This window comes from Dasypus novemcinctus, chromosome 12 (assembly GCF_030445035.2).
Source record: "Dasypus novemcinctus isolate mDasNov1 chromosome 12, mDasNov1.1.hap2, whole genome shotgun sequence".
Lineage (NCBI taxonomy): Eukaryota > Metazoa > Chordata > Mammalia > Cingulata > Dasypodidae > Dasypus > Dasypus novemcinctus.
The window spans coordinates 100821993-100839300 of NC_080684.1; the positions used below are offsets into that span (position 1 = coordinate 100821993).

At 37.9% G+C, this 17308-nt stretch overlaps 2 protein-coding genes, 1 long non-coding RNA gene and 1 other non-coding gene across 6 annotated transcripts in view; 1 reads left to right on the forward strand and 3 right to left on the reverse strand.

Moving 5' to 3' along the window:
* SLC25A17 (solute carrier family 25 member 17) overlaps positions 1-11535 on the reverse strand; it is a 114708-nt gene extending 103173 nt beyond the window's left edge. For 2 of the 3 annotated variants that reach the window (XM_058309176.2, XM_058309178.2), the window contains exon 1: positions 11314-11491. In XM_058309176.2, the coding sequence (XP_058165159.1) occupies positions 11314-11367 (54 nt within the window). In that variant the 5' untranslated portion in view covers positions 11368-11491. Of the gene's footprint in view, positions 1-11313 lie in introns of all 3 variants that reach the window. The other variant, XM_004484167.3, reaches the window with a different exon arrangement.
* LOC131280793 (U1 spliceosomal RNA) lies at positions 574-739 on the reverse strand. The gene has a single exon (XR_009188466.1). It is a non-coding gene; the product is annotated as a U1 spliceosomal RNA (small nuclear RNA).
* A 147-nt stretch (positions 11536-11682) lies between the features above and the next one.
* LOC131280723 (uncharacterized) lies at positions 11683-14564 on the forward strand. Its single transcript, XR_009188422.2, has 4 exons — positions 11683-11845; positions 12521-12607; positions 13853-13912; positions 14439-14564. It is a non-coding gene; the product is annotated as an uncharacterized lncRNA (long non-coding RNA).
* A 143-nt stretch (positions 14565-14707) lies between these two features.
* Positions 14708-17308, reverse strand: part of ST13 (ST13 Hsp70 interacting protein) — a 31984-nt gene continuing 29383 nt past the window's right edge. The window contains exon 12 of the mRNA XM_004484166.5: positions 14708-16998. Within this exon, the coding sequence (XP_004484223.1) occupies positions 16870-16998 (129 nt within the window). The 3' untranslated portion in view covers positions 14708-16869. The remainder of the gene's footprint in view (positions 16999-17308) is intronic.

The following is a 17308-nucleotide window of genomic DNA, read 5'->3' on the forward strand; positions in this document are numbered from 1 at the left end:
CCCTATAGAATTTGGACTTGCCTATCCCACAGTTGTGTGAGACAATTTCTATTAAAAAATCATTTTTATATATAGTTATATATATATACACACACATACATCCTGTCAGTTTTGTTTCACTAAACAGAACTAACACATTTTGTTTATCCATTCATCTGCTGGGTCACCTGGGTTGCTTCTATCTTTTGGCTGTTGTGAATAATGTTACTATGAACATCAGTGTGCAAATATATGTTTGAGTCCCTGTTCTCAATTCTTTTTGGATATGTACCTACAAGTGGAATTGCCAGGCCATATGGTAACTCTATGTTTAAGGAACTGCCAAACTGTTTTCCATAGCAGTTGTACATTTTACATTCTTAACAATGTATGAAGATTCCTATTTCTCCATATCCTTACCAACATTTGTTATTTTCTTGTTTTCTTAATAATGGACATCCTAATGTATGTGAAGTAATATCCAATCTCAATGTGTGTATGTGCTTTTTTATTTTAAAATTTGTATTGGTTGGCTCTTTTTCTCATCCTGGTTTCTTTTTTTCTTATTTTTTATTTTTATTTTTCACCTAAAACCAGGGGAGAGTGTGAATGTGGTCCCCCCCACTACCACAAATTATGCAGTTGAGTTTCGAACAATTGGGGAAACTGCAGGGGTCAGCATATCCGGAGTACAATGGATAAACCTTGCCCAGGGAAAACCACCTTCATGATCATGGTATCTCTCCTGCAAGGTAAATAGCATCATTCTGGTTTTGACTGCCATTTCCCTAATGACTAATGGTATTGATCATCTTTTCATATGTTTATTATCCATTTGCACATGTTCTTCGAGAAATGTTTGTTCAAGTCCTTTGTCCTTTTTTTTTTTTATCCCCCCCCCCCCCCCGCCGTGGCTTTTCGGATGCTGTCTGCTCTGTTTCCATTCACTGTGTGTTCTTCCGTGTCTGTATTTATTTTTTTTCTCCTCCCTGCTTGTGACTCGCTTGCTGTCTGCTCTCTGTATCCATTTGCTGTGAGCTCTTCCGTGTTTTTGCTTGTCTCCCTTTTTTGTTGCATCACCTTGCTGAGTCCGCTGTCTACAATACTTGCAGGTGGGGCAGTGCTCTGTGGCATCTGCAGGCAGGGCAGTGCTTCGTGGCGCTCTGCAGCATGCAGGCGAGCCTGCCTTCACAAGGAGGCCCTGGAACACGAACCCAGGGCCTCCCATATGGTAGACAGGAGCCCAAATGATTGAGCCACAGCTGCTTCCCCCTTTGTCCATTTTTTAATTGAATTGCTTGTCTTTTTGTTATGAGTTACAGAAGTTCCTTATATATTCTGGACATTTAACCCTTATCAGATAAATGATTTCCACATATTTTCTCCAATTTTGTAGGCTGTCTTTTCACTTTCTTGATAATGTCCTTTGATGCATATAAGTTTCTTATTTGGATAGAGTCCTATTTATCTTTCTTCCATATCTATTCTTTTGCTGTTCATGCTTTTGGTGTCATATAAGAATCCACTGCCTAAAATGAAGTCCTGAAGATATTCTCCTGTTTTCTTCTAAGGGCTTTAGGACTTTAGCTCTAATACTTACATTTTTGATCCATTTTGAATTAATTTTTATATATGGTGAGAGAAAGGGCCTAAACAAATAACCCAATTAGAAATAAGAAAATAATTTGAATAGACAGTTCTCCAAAGAAGATATACAAATGGCCAAAAAGCACATGAAAAGATGCTCAACATCATTAGGCATTAGGGAAATGCAAATCAAAACTCCAATGAAATACCACTTCATACCCACTAGAGTGACTATTAAAAAAAAGAAAACACCAAAAAAATTAGTGTTAGTGAGAATGCAGAAAAATAGGACCCTTGTACATCATTGGTGGGAATGTAAAATGGTGTAGCCACTGTGGAAAAGTGTTTGCTGTTCCCTAAAAAGATAAACACAGAACTTCCATATAACCCAGCAATCCTACTTCTAGGCATATATTCAAAAGAATTGAAAACAAGGAATCAAAACAAGGAACATTTGTATACCAATGTTCACAGCAGCATTATTTATAATATTCAACAGGTAAAAGCAACCAAGTGTTCTTCAAGGGATGTATGGATAAACAAAATGTGGCATATATATATATATACACAATAAAATATTATTCAGTCATAAAAAATAAATGAAGGTCTGATACAGGCTAGAACATAGATGAACCATGAAACATCATTTTGAATGAAATAAGCCGGCAGAGAAGGACAAATACTGTTTGGTTTTTCATATATGAAACACTTAAAAATGCAAATTTATAGAGACAGAAAGCATAATAGTGGTTTTACCAGGGGCTGCACTGAGGGGCAGATGGGGACTAACTGCTTAATGGGCACAGGTTTTGTTCTGAAATTATGAAAATGTTCTGGAAATAGATAGTGGTGAAAGTTATACAACACTGTCAATGTACTTAATGTCACAGAATTTTATACCTCAATGTAGTATATTTAATCGTTCATGAGTCTGTCTTCCTTATTAGACTCTAGGCACCTTAAGGGCAGGAACCCAACAAATGTTAAATGAATTAATAACTAAATGAGGAAAAAAACATCTTTAGGCAACTGACAACACCAGACTGCAGTTCAGGAGACACACCCACAGCTAGAGATAAAGATGGCAAGCAAAGTCTCATAAATTGTTCTCCGCCTAAGGGAATTTTTGACTCTCTCTTTGCTCTGACCTACTCCATAGTCAACATCTGGATTCCTTAAGAAGTTAACAACATCTGTATTTCAGGTTACATGGCTAAAACATGGATGACATTCATTTTCTGGGATATGCCTCTCCTATAAAAGGACAATAAACATCCAAAGTCTATTTATTTTTTAAGTTGGCCAACAGAAACCACACATGGAACTAATCTGATCAGAGAAAGAATCAGAATAAAAGACTGGAGTGAACCTTGTCAAGACCTGGTCCCTCAGGAGGTGCAATCTTGTGGAATGCCAGACAGAGTCACATAAATATAGAATTAGAGTATCGCGCTTTTTAAGTACAAAACAATGTTTTGGTTACCTTATGAACTAAGGCATCAAATTTGACCATTTCCAAAATGCTAATTCATCCTTGAAGGATGAAAAATAGTGAAAAGAATGTAATATTAGTTCCAAAGTCAATTTCCAGAATCCAGTAACAGCTGAGTCACAGCAGTACCACTGAAATCAGTGTATGGCATCTCCTAATGGGAATATATGGCATTACTGAGCAGAGAGACTTTTTTTTAAACGAAAAAACAAGAGACATGCTCACTGACAGATTTTCAGTTAATGAAATCCCAAAAATTGAAAGCCACTTACTATAACTATTCAAAAACGTTATTTACTAAGCCAGAGTTAATATAATTATTTTCCCTGGTATATCATACTAACTCTCACACATACACACAAATATATTATACAAGTTAAACCAAAAAACTTCATAGATTACTTCCTTAGTGTCTAATGGAAAGAGGATGGCCTTTCGGATAAAAAAGCCTTGGGCCAGGTCTCAGCTATATTCATACTATGTACCAAGTGACTTCAACTATCCATGCCTCAATTTCTTCATTTGTAAAATCAGGATCATATCTAAATGCCAAGTTTTTGTGGGAAGTGAGAATTATGAAACACACCTAGCACTGTATCAGGCATACAATTGGCACTCAACAAATATTGGATCCTAAATATCCTTCTTATAACATCTTTCATTACTAAGACTCAAGGTTAGCCAGACCCCTAAAATCAGTTAATGGTTACTAAAGCTAAGAAGCTTCCATATGAGCAACTGTTCCTTAGCAAATAGTACAGAACAACTGCTCTTTCCAAAGGGGATTCAAGATATAGGATGCTTAAGAGGGTAAAATACTACAAAGTGGAATCAATAAGAATGGAGAAACTGTCAGTAGACCACATCATTAGGAAGTCAGTGAAGACCTTTGGAAAAGCAGTTCCAGTGGTCAAAGTAGGGTGAGCAGTAGAGGCAGTTAAGTACAGAGCATTCTTTAAAGAAACTTAGCATAAAGGAAAGGAGAAGAGCAGTAGCTCAGAATGGCCAGGTATAGTTTATGATAGGACAGGCCTGAGCTTGCTTGAGGGCAGAAGGGAAGTGGATGATGGAGAAAGGTTAAAGCTATAAGAAAAAGGTGAAAATTAATGCAGCAATGTCCCCGAAGACACCTGGGGGAGAGGGGAGATCAGGATTAAAAATGAAGACAAGACACTGTTGTTTCTCCTCTGAGATAAGCAGAAAGTAGGAAATATGCAATTCTGAAAATGGAAAAAATGGAAAAGTAAGAAAGCTCATCCCAAGTCACCTCTATTTTATCTGGAGAGTAAAATATGAGATTATCTGCTCAAAGTGGAAGGAATGGGTACAGTTGGTTTATGTAAGACAAGAGAAATCTTCATTCTATTGAATTTATAAAGCTGAGTACAAATACTGTATTTGCAAAATACACCTAAAAAGGAAACAAAAACTTATGGTCTTTCTTTTTCAATGATTATGTATCTCTATCTTTTCTTTTCTTTTTTTCTTTTTTTAAAAGATTTTATTTATTTAATTCCTCCCCCTCCCCCGGTTGTCTGTTCTCTGTGTCTATTTGTTACGTCTTGTTTCTTTGTCGTCAGCGGCATGGGAAGTGTGGGCGGTGCCATTCCTGGGCAGGCTGCACTTTCTTTCACGCTGGGCAGCTCTCCTTACAGGCGCACTCCTTGCGTGTGGGGCTCCCCTACGCGGGGGACACCCCTGCGTGGCAGGGCACTCCTTGCGCGCATCAGCACTGCACATGGGCCAGCTCCACAAGTGTCAAGGAGGCCCGGGGTTTGAACCATGGACCTCCCATGTGGTAGATGGACGCCCTAACCACTGGGGGGGGGGAGAGGGGGGACTGGGGGGCAGGGAAGGGGAGAGGAATAAAAATAATAATAAACAAACAAAATAAATAATACTTATGGTCTTCCCACAACTATGCCAGATGGCCCACAAATGTTACTGATTTACTTCTCATGAGAGCCCAGTTAATGAGGGGTTATTGTGTTCCTGTTTACAGTTCAGAAAACTCAGGTTCACAAAGAAACAAATTACCCAAGATAACACTGATGTTAGAGTTTACTCTATAACTCTTTTTCAGCTATTATATTTGCTACTCAAAAAATAAAATCATAAAAGACTATAATTTCATTTACCCTTTTTCTGACTCAGGCACGAAGCAAAATAAAGTTAGAAAAATAATCCCAAAAAGACTACATAAGAATCTTTACAATTAAAGAGAATTGGATTGAACTAAAAAGTTAAGAAATCGAGATACATTTTAGATGGTTGGGTAGTGAGGTACCAAAAGACTGAAAGCTATATAATATTCAATAATAATTATTGAAGCCTAAATGAAACAAGCAGATAAATAGGAAAATGAAGTAAAGACAATACAATGAAGACTTTTTCTAATTACTTCTTTTTAAAGTTACTTTTTTTAAAAAAAGATTTATTTCTTATTTATTTCTCCTCCCCCCTCCCCAGTTGGCTGCTCTCTATGTCCATTCGCCATGTGTTCTTCTGTGACCACTTCTATCCTTATCAGTGGCACCGGAAATCTGTATTTCTTTTTGTTGTATCATCTTGTTGCGTCAGCTCTCCGTGTGTGTGGCACCATTCGTGAGCAGGCTGCACTTTCTTTCGTGCTGGGCGGCTCTCCTTACGGGTTGCACTCCTTGTGCGTGGGGCTCCCCTACGCGGGGGACACCCCTGTGTGGCAGGGCACTTCTTGCGCGCATTAGCACTGCACATGGGCCAGCTCCACACAGGTCAAGGAGGCCTGGGGTTTGAACCGGGGACCTCCCATGTGGTAGGCGAACGCCCTATCCATGGGCCAAGTCCGCTTCCCTTTTTAAGGTTTCTAATCCAAAGGAACATAATGGCCTCAGATATATGCAAAAATTTCTATATTAATGCTATGAAAATCTGAGTAGCTAGATTCAAATTCTGTCTGGATAAGCCAGCTATGGAAAAGAAAACCCTTTGAAAACAACTGAACATGAAATTATTGTTAGAACTGTGCTTTAAATTTCTCTTGATAAATAGAGTTAGTGGTCAAGTGCCTCCAATTTCAGTATACTATGTGTCTACTTAATATTTAATACTTTCTGGTAACCTAAGGCTACTCAAGTCTAGTTTTGAATTAAACAAAGGAATGGGGAAATGGGTAAAAAGTATGGAGGAGAAAACATAAAGGGAGGTAGCTAGACATAGCTATGAAAAGAGTAGCAGAGGAGAGTCCTAGGTTCTGATCCCAGGCCGACAACCAATTCAAGTTACTTATTATTCATACCTGTGTTTCTATTTTTCTCTCTCCATGAGAATAAAGAGAGTTAAGAGTCTGAGAACAACCCTATAAGGTTAAGTACTATTATTCTCATTTCACAGATAAGGAAAGTGAGGCAAAGACAGGTTGATAGATGGGCCCAAAGTCACACAGATGGTTAAGTGGCAGAGCTGGGATTTGAACTCAGGCAGTCTGGTTCCGGAGTGCATACTCTCAACCACTAAGCCTACATATCAAAGTTGTTAACAGATACGAAAAGGTCTGAGAAGTTAAGGAATTCTAAGTACTAAATATTAAACTTAATATGAATTAACTAACTTAAATAAGTTAATATGCACAAAAAATCAGGAAACATAGTCATGAGCAACGTGATTAATAGGCCCCTATTTTATGACAGATAAAAGTGCTTTATTTTGTTATGTTTATATGTTATTTTGGTAATATTCACAACAACCCTGGAAGGTTATTGCCATTTTACAAATTAGAATGGAAGTTAACCAAACTGAATCTGGAAATACAGATTTTCGTTTCTGTTCTGTGAACTCAAAGGCTGGCATTAGGAAATCACTTAATGGAGCAATCCCACAGCTTCTTCATAATGGAGATGTGGGATGCCACATTAACATTCACATAGCACTGAATATTTATCATACTAAAAATGTCCATAAATAAATTAGGGAATACCCTTACGAAGGAGTATGATAGATTAAAAAAAATAATTTTTGAAGACTTTTAAAAGACATGATATAGTATATGTCTGATGTTTTTGGTTATCCAGAACCATTCCTTTATCCTAAATTTTCCTATGGGGAATTACCTCTCCCCACTCTGTACTGTCCGTACAGATGGATTAGAGAGGGCCTATCTTCCATTACGAGAGCTGAAGAGGAGCCTGAAGGTAGAAAAGCTAAAGGAGCCCCTGGCTGTTCCTTCTACCAGACCCTTCCTTTTACCACCTGTTGCAATAAAGGGGTGGGCACACAACCTTAAGCACTGATGACAGGGACTCTCCCAGGACTCAGAATCTTGAGCAGAATGCTCTAAGGACAGAATAAAAAGGGAAAGAATTCACTGATTCCAGTGGTGGTACCCAACAGAGACTATCCAGTGATTGACTGCTTTAGAAATTTTTTGAGCCAGCTGGTTCCTGTCTACTCAAAGTTCTTCAATCTTCCTACTGAGCCGGGGGGTTCCTAGTATTCTAATAAACCTCCTTTCTCTTTAAATTACTCTCAGTCTGTTACTCCATCCTGCAGCCAGAGAACCCTGATAAACAAGGAAAAATGTTTGTATCCCAAGACTAACCAAACCAAACCAACAAAAAAACAACCAAGATATGAAACTCTATGATATATTATATAAACAAAAAATAATATATTTGTAAACGCTTTATTTGTATATATAGAGAGAATACAGATGAAGATATGACCACATTTTGACTAACACTGTATCTGATAAACGTCTTTGCATAGCATAGGAGACTGTCCTACTTCATATTCTCTATTACTCTTCCACCCTTTACAGCTATGTTAGACTACTTTAAATTCCCTGAATGCTGATTCACATGGTAAGGCCTCTGAACACACTTTTTGTTTTCCTGTCTAGAAGTCTCATATCTCCTTCCTACTCTATTTTGCCTAGCAAATTCTTATGCCTCCTTCAAGACTGGGCCTAAACACGTCAACTTTAGGGGAATCTTCCCATTACCTCCAAAGGTACAGCTCACCAATTCCTGCTAAAAAACAAAACCAAAAAAAAAATGCTGTAAATCAGTCCTCTTTATCCTTTTTCAGCCCCTTCCTCTCTACCTGGGACCCATAATCTGTTATTTTCTCCCATTTCTCTTCCCTCCCTTCCTTAATAAATAAAACAAACAAACAAAAGCTATAAAATAAAGTAAGGGAAAAAAAGTCTCCTGAAAATTACTGATTAATTATTAGCATTACAAATCCAAAGTCTGTTTCAGTGTCGAAACAATTCCAACAAACTGTGTACATTTCAAATTCAAGATTAAGAAACTCCCTTTAAAATCACACAGGTACATTTCTATAAATCTAATAAGAATGAAAAATATAAAATTATCTAATTGAAATTCTTAGAATTCTTTATATGCGGCTATTAAATATATCATAAGTCATCAATTGGAGATAGCGTAGTCTCCTGAAACAGTGCCATTCTCAAGTTGAGACACTCAAAAAGATTACTGTCCATTATTACAAGATGTACCCCACTCAAAAGACTAATTTATTTTCATTTTTAAAATGTTTGTGTATATATATATACATAAACTCACAAAAGGAAGTGAATAAGCAAACATGAAATGTTAACTCAAAAAGGTCAAATCAACATCTAATACAATGATTTGACAATTCTTGGGATAGAAATGAATACTCCAGGCACCTTTGGAGTTTGTGCAGGGGGCAAAGTCAGGTTTTTATCCAGGCTGCCTGGCTCAAGTCAGGTACTCTTAATCACTATGCTAAAGTGACTCTCCACAATCATTCCCGTAAGCTATGGTTGACTGTCATGCTTAGGATATTTAATTAAACACCAACCATCACCCCAATACTGTACCATTAAGAATAATGCCATTTCTCTCACCAACAGTAGTTATATTTGTTGGAAGTAAAATTTCTTCCTTTGGTAGCAACCAAAAAAAAAACCAGGGCCCATGATGTGTGGTTTAACCTTAAAGAGGTTAGCAAAAAAGAGTTTGAGAACTACTCTTCAGCACCATAGTTCAAAGGAGTAACAAAACACAAAGCAGTTTTTCATTCAGGTATATGCTAGTAATAGTACTGCCTGGAGGGGAAGCAAGAGGGAAAAAAAATTCCTAAAAACTAATACAGCTTACGGGAGAAAGAAAAATGAGAGCAATTTCAGAGTGCTTAATTTCAAGCAGAGTTTTAACAGGAGAAAAATAGGCAACAAGTACCAGGAGAGGAAAAAGTAGAAATGTTTTTGTAGATTAAATGGAGATCTATGTATGACCTTTGCTCCCTGTCACTCTGTGTACCAGGGGTCAGAAAATTATGACCCACAGGTCGTAATTTTACTGGAACACAGGCATGCCCATGCATTTATGTGTTGCATAAGGCTGCTCTCCACACTACAGCAACAGCAGAGTAGCTGCAACAGAGGTTAGTCACAATCCAAAATATTTACCATCTGACCCTTTACAGAAAAAGTTTACCAAATCTTTTTTATTTTATTTTACTAGCACTTAACGCTATCTAAAACTATTATTTTTTTTTTTTTTGTTTACTCATTTATTGATTGATGCCCCACTGAAATGCAAACTGCATTCAGAAAGGAATCTTATTCTCCATATTCCTAGCACCTGAGCAGTGCATGACAAATAGAAGTACTCAAAAGAGGTGTAGAGTCCTGGGTGGTGCTTCACCGACAACTACCGGACATTGTAGATCTCCCCAGGGCCCACTGGATGGAACGTGGGAGAGTGTGGGCTATGATGTGGACCATTGACTATGGGGTGCAGCGATGCCCAGAGATGTACTTACCAGGTGCAATGGATGTGTCATGATGATGGGAGAGAGTGTTGCTGTGGGGGGAGTGGGGGGTGGGGGCGGTTGGGTTGAATGGGACCTCATATTTTTCGAATGTAATATTTTTTTAAAAAATGAATTAAAAAAATAAAATTAAATTTAAAAAATGAGTTCAAAAAAAAACAAAAGAGGTAATGAATGAATGAATAAATGAATGAATGGCATATATTAAGAGAAGGAAAAGAGGACAAACATTCCTCATCTTCACATTCCCAGAAGTACTCTAATCAACTGGTCACCCTACCATTCCACCAGAAGTGGTGTTCTCAAGATCACTAATGACCTCCATATTGTGTTAAAGCCTCACACAATTTGGTCCCTTGGAATCTATTTGCCTCCTTGTTCCCTTGCCTCCATACTCAACCTAGAGCACACGGTGCAAGCTCCCATCTCATCACCTTTATGCTGACTGAAAGGCTCTTCTGATTTAACTAAATGAATCAAGCACTTTATGAAATATTTTCTCATTTAATTCTCACAACAACCCTGTAGGGTAGGTATCATTAATTCTCATTTTACAGATTAGGAAAAGTGAGGTTTACAGGCCTCCAGCTAGCAAATGATGAAGTTAGGGTTCAACCCAAATCAGTCTAAACAAAACATGAGCTTTCATTGAAATTTATGGGTGTCAAAGGAGAGGACTTAGTGATGTTTCTCTGAAGTCACGGTGATTCCAACTGCTAAAGATGTGTGTTAACACCTAGTTTAAGACATGAGAAAGGGCATGAGATATATAATAAGAAGAGAACCAGAAGAGGTTATCCAAGTCAAGAGCCGAAAGTTTCAAGGAAAAGGGAGGGCTGTGTCGACAGTGTCAAATGGAATTAAGATATCTGAAAGCCCCAGAACTAAGTGCTTATCTCATATTAAACCACACCTGTCGGTAGACTGAAAAAACAAAACAAAAACCTATATTCCTCTGCTAATAAATGTTGTCCAGAAGTATTATATTAAGTTCTGTCACTTGACTGCAGTAGTCTGTGAAGCGAGGTTTAGTTAAAAGGACTTGGTTAAGCAACACAGCTTCACACCTAGGATTCTCCTCTGATACAGTGAGGTAAAGTTGTGCGTGCAGTGGGGTAAGGGTATGACTGGTCTTTAAATGTTAGGAGGCAAAGAAAACAACAATTATCTTCTTTCCGATTCCCCTCTGGGTATATGTGACCACAGCTGTCCATATTCCAGATAATTTGAGACCAGAAGCGGTGGCCAGGGAAGGGGGGATAGCATCGGCTCTCATCCCAAATATATTCTAACAACTTTCCGCCTCTGGCTTATTCTTCTCCCTTCCACAATCACGACAGGCGACCCCAACCCACAGGATCTCCCTTCCATCCCCATCCTTCATCTATTCCCGGGACTGGCCCCAAAGAAGCCCAACACCCCGCGACGGCCGGGACGTGAAGACCCCGCCTCACCACGGCTCCGGCAACCGCGTGGACCAAGCTTTCGTAGGACAGCACAGAGGCCATGGGTACGGCTCCTGACGAACGCAGCCGCACTTCCCCACAGGTACGGGCCACACACTGCGAGCAAAGGCGAGCCGGAGCCCGGCTCGAGAACGTCGGAAACTCCACCCTCTCAGGCCCGACCGCCTCCTCCGCGACAACCACTTCCGGATCGCAGGGTACCCCGAGCCCTTAACTACCGGTGAGAGCCGCCGGAGGGGCGGGAATAGGGGAGTGCGGGTCTGGCAGGTTGCTGGGCGCTGATTGGCTCCCGGGGCTTGCGCGGGGCGGGGCAGCGCGAAGCCCTCAGCCCTGCTAGCCCGGATCCGGCTTCCGGTCGCCAAGGCGTGGGACATCGACTCAGATGCTGGGGCTTCTAGGTCTGATGAGTTTCCACGCCTCTCCTGGGCCTGGCCAGTCAAGCGTCCCAGGCCTGAAATCTCAGAAATGCTAGATGGCCTCATTTCTATACTCCCCTCCAAAGACATGTGCGGACATAAAGGTTGGTAAAGTTGATTCGGGAGGGCAGTCTTGTGCAAAACCCTGGGGTGTAATAGGAGGGCAATTGTGAGCCCAAAATGATCAGAAGCTGGGGGAAAGTTCAATACTATAAAGCAACGAGGGGATCATTTAACATTACTTCCTTCTCTGAAATAACGTTACTACCAACAAACCCACTGTGAGGGTTACAAAAGCTAATTAAAGACGTACTTTAAAAAACGGGAAATTTTTTTTCTACGTTGTAAAGTGAATAACTAAAAAACATAAAGCCACATTCAATTTCTAACCTAGGTCATATTGAGACACTAGTTTATATACCATTTTACTATGTTCCATGTACTCTCAAGTTCATTCACGTTTCTCTTTGCCATAGGTTCAATACCAGTGAGTTTACTTTTCTAATACCCTTGGTGTTAATCTTTCAATACTTAACCTACACCAGGTTCACTGCTTTCTGCCCTTCTCTCATCTAATCCTCTCCAGAGGTCCCTAACAATGTTTACCTAGTCATGTTTTTTGAAAAACTTGCAAAACATTTTAACCACAATTGGGTAGATCTTTCCACTTCAACTTCTCTTTATTTAGGATGGTTTTGCAGTGAAGGGAAAGGGAAATAGGGAAACACAGAACCCGGTCTAGCCTTATATATTTACATGTATGGTTAACTTATTCCAAGGTGTCCAACTGGAAGAATAGGCATCCAGGAACACTTCCACCACACACTTGGTCATCAGACCAAGACACAGAACCAAGTCATATGGAGGTATGTATGCTCCTGGCAGTGGAATGTAGAGACAGAAGGCCCATTGTAAAACTGTAAGTAGAGGACTAAGCGCTCATGAACTCAATTAAATAGGAAGTTCTCTCATCAGGAATACAAAGGATTATACAGCATATACAATTATAAACTCACCATGATTATCTTTTGATGGTAATTGCACAAAATAGAATTTATCAGAATTCCATTTTTGTAGGGCATCTGCTACCTTGCAGCAGACTTGTACATCTGTATAACTCATTTTAGAGAAGGGGGGAGGGCAGGGGATCCCAGCTATCAAGAACAACTTAGATCATTTAAAGATGAGTTATCTTTCTGTTCTACTGAAAATACTGCAAAATCACTGTTATATAATGTAACCAGACAATGCAGCAGCAGTTGTATTAATAGGAACTAGAAGTACCAGCCAGTGATTAAATGGAACTGTCTGTAGTTGTGATACCTCACATTTCATAAAAAACATAATTTGCCTCCTTTCTCATTCCAAACACTTGTATACCTAACTTAGAATTCATAATTATGTATTTTATTCCTTAAAAGTTGGCCCTCAATTATAAATGAGGCCCCTCAAATACCCTGATAACCAGTGCATAAAAAATTTTGTGGTATTCTGCACCTACCCATGCCATAGGTACAATATGAATTTAAGGTAAGCTAGCCACAACTGGCCATTTCATGTATGCTGCTTCTACACCTAATTACGATCGGGTTACTTATGCTGCGCCTCCTGAAAATGTTCTAGGATTTCACCTAAAAAAATTTAGCCAAATGACTGTTACAGTGAATTATTTAAATATTACTGAACAACTTCACAGAAAATCTTAAATTTATACTTGTACCAGCACTATTCAAAAGGTCTCATGAAATTGCCAAATTTTAAATAATTTTTGCCAAAAAACTTTAGGCCACACAGCTTAAATTTGTCCTTTTTAAAGCCGAACAGTTATTTTTCTGTTAATTGTATTTTTTGCCTATTTACTTTAGGGTATTTTCCTCCTCAAACTATATGAGCTCTATTAACAGTGATTGCAAATACATGTTGAACTTTTAAGATTATGGTAACATAATTTTTAAAATTACGGTTTTTCTTTTATTTTTAGGACTGTCATGAGTGGACTAAGGGTTTATGTCCCGTTCTGTTAGGACAAATCCCTGTGCTGCATGGTATTCCTTAGTTTATTTAACCAATCTCCTTGTAATGAACATTTTATTGTTATTCAATTTCTTTAGGTGTATTCAAATTCTGCAAGAAGCAACCTAGTACACAAGAACTCTGGAACCAAAGCCTAGGTGAAAATCCCAGTTCCATAAATAATTAGCAGTGTTATCCTCGACAATTTACTAATGTTAAGTGCTTCAGTTTCCTCATCGATAAAAGGATAAGAATTCTTTCCCTTATAATTATCAGAATTAAGTCAATACCTTTAAATTTATTACAACAGTGCCTGGCACAGAGTAAATTCTACTTACCTCATTTATGTGCCTACTCAGATACATTCAGTTCAGCTATCAGCCAGTTACTTATATGGCCAGACATTGTTTTCCCCTTAGCCCATCAAGCCCCTATATCCTTGGGTGGCAGACTGCAGTTGTCACCCCATCTTTTCTCCATTTTTCTGTAGTGGTAATATTTTTTGTCGGGTACATAACCACACAGCTAGGGACTATATTTTCCAGCTTTCCTTATAATTGAATACGGCCCTGAGACAAAAAGGTGACCAATGGGCTATAAGGAGAAAAAATAAAATGTCAATTCTATGTATTAACTTCAGTATTTCAGCATATGTTTCCCTGGCCCCCTCTCATGTCTCCTCAGCTAGAAGATGAAAACCTGGGCAAGCACGAGAGATGAAAGGCTCATACATATGAGCATGGCATAACTAATCTATAGCGCTTACTTCTTGATTGCTTTGTGAAAGAATAGTAAAGTTGTTTTACTTTATCTTTATGGATCTTTGTTAACAGTGCTGTATAATCTGTGCCCTACTATAACTAGTAACCAGTGTAATAAATTAAGGAGATCAGCAGTAAAGACACTATAAAAGAAATAGAACATGTGCTGTAAAAAAGGGGTGTGTCTCAATATCACTTGAAATATATTTTTAATGTAGGTAGAAATATCCAGGAACAATTTTAAGCAAAAACAAAACAAAATTAAAAAATAAAAACACCCAAAAACTTCTGTTCCTCTTTATAGCATTCATTGGCACAAGAAAAAAACATTTCTGGTTTAGAAGTAATATTAAGTTTCTGTGAAAATGATAAAACTTGTATTTGTGGAACTTAAAAGTCTAAAAGCACAGGACACATTTTCAGAAGATCAATTTTCCTTTTACTCATTTATGACAATATTTTCAGTGTTAGAATATAGGTAATGTAGAGTTTAGTAAACCAAAGAAAGAATCCAGAAGCATATGGTCTTCTTGAGTTATTTACGTACTGCCCTGGGAGTTTTGAGAAAGGAGAACACACATTAATAAAAAACACTGGCCAACTCAAAAGCAGGTTTATATGCCAAGTATTTTCAAGGGTTTAAAAAGCATGTTCAATCAGCATACAACTTTTTCTCATTTATATAACAGATGTAGTTTGGTCTGCTTGTTTATAAAAAAGGTTAGAATTAGAATCAACTTATTTATAATTTCAGAAATACGCTATTTCAGATATGTACTCCATAGAATTTACTTCACTGCTTCCTATTCTGATTCTTCCAATATGCCAAGTGCAGAGGTATATCCCTTGAAATTGCTTTTAAACACCAGCACTTTATATGGGAAGATAGGTAGAAACCTACTAATTCCCACTATAGTACCCATAGTTAGTCTTATTTGAAAAAAGATTTTAAACACACAACAGGAAACAGTTTATCATTTTTTCTCCTTTAGAGAAAAGAAGGAAGAGAAAATATTACATGAAGGAGAACAGCTGCAGTATTTAAGTAAGGGTTGAATGGGAGAACAACAAATCTTTCATAGTGTCAACAATTCCACAAGGAAGAGCAATCTTGGATCTATTTTATAATTCATGCTAGATCAAATGAGATTCCCCTCTATGTGTATCACTTAATTCAAATCTCATAGTCTCCAAAATACAAAGATGAATAATAAAAGATGAATTCAACTCCAACAGCAACAGGGATTTCGTAAGTACAAGACCAAACAACAAAGGGAATCCCTCCTTCCAACATCTTCTGATATAACAAGATTTCACAAAAGTGGAAATCTAATGCATTAAATATGCCATCTCTTAGTCAAGTAAGGAATTATAGTTCTTGCAGGTACTGCCCTACATAATTACCATATGTATTACAAGTTAAATCCAGCATTAAATATGCTTTGCACAATTATGCTGTGAATGATGGTAACCAGTGATGATAATAGTGAAAAAGACTGTTAGCTCAAGAAGGATAAGGGGAAAAATAGGAAAAAAAGCAGAAAGCAGATGCAGAGTTGGGAATCTTCTGACCAGAAAAGATAATTTAAAGACAAGAATATAAAAAGAAAAGTACTCCCATAATTCCCCTCTATGGAAGTATGAAACATGTATTTTATATATTGGACAAGAACAGAGCTAAGTAATCCAAACTCTACTGCAGCATTATAAAAATCACCCCCTCACCACAGTGTAAGATTTAAATGCAACCTGCACAATGGCTCATGTTTTAGAAAATGAAGACCGCTGCTGTCCTGCCAAGTTCTTCCAGTTCCTATCCAGTCCTATTGCAACACGGTGGTCCCAAAGAGTTTTATTATTGAAATAAATCATCTTTTAAAAATAAAGTATTTAAAAGTACAAATCAAAATGCTTTAATAACCATATAGCCAATCCCACCTTTATCTATTTAAGTGAGTTATATTTGCCTTGCACTCAAATCAGAGCAATCTTCCATATTTAAGTATCTTCCTTATTCAGCCAACATGAGGGAAAAACCAAAACGATTAGTAAAGAAAAATGCAGGAATTAATATACCCTTTTAATTTGTTTTAAATATTTTTAAGGTTTAAAAAGTGTTGAAGTTTGCAATTCCTAATAGGAAAACATTATCTGAATGATTACCCTAATGACAAACCAGTGTAATGTGCCAGCTGCAAAAAAAAAAATGTGGGGCAAAGAGGGGGATTATCTTCAAAGCACCCCAGCTTTCTTGATGAGAAGGTCAGAGGTACCCTGGTTTGTATTATTGCAACTTCCATTAAGTGATCTAGGTTGCTTTTCCTTCAGCAAGGGCTTTATTTGTCAAAAGGGCATTATGCTTGACCTCCAAATTTGGCTGACAATTTACTGATGAGATTCATAACCTTTGGGTTGCTCTGATATTTTGACATATTTGCTGGATTCTGGGCCACATCCTGGAAAGCCACCATAACTTCTGGATCCTGCAAAGAAAGTTACTTTTTTAGAAAAATTATTAGTATTTAAAGAGTGTCCTATTGGGTCAAAAAGTTTATTATTCAAAATCCTATCTCTTTATTTAGACCTATAATTTTAGCATGGCCAAATTAGCTGGGATTTGGACTATGATCAACAAGTAGGTAAGTCCCTGAAATATACTTCAAAATACTTCAATGAGAGTATTTTTAAACCATCATTCCAATTATTTAAATATTATTAATGTATACTTTAAATCCAAGGTCACTTAAGTTACTTCATCTAATAAAAAGAGCACATGCAATTCTGATAAAAAGC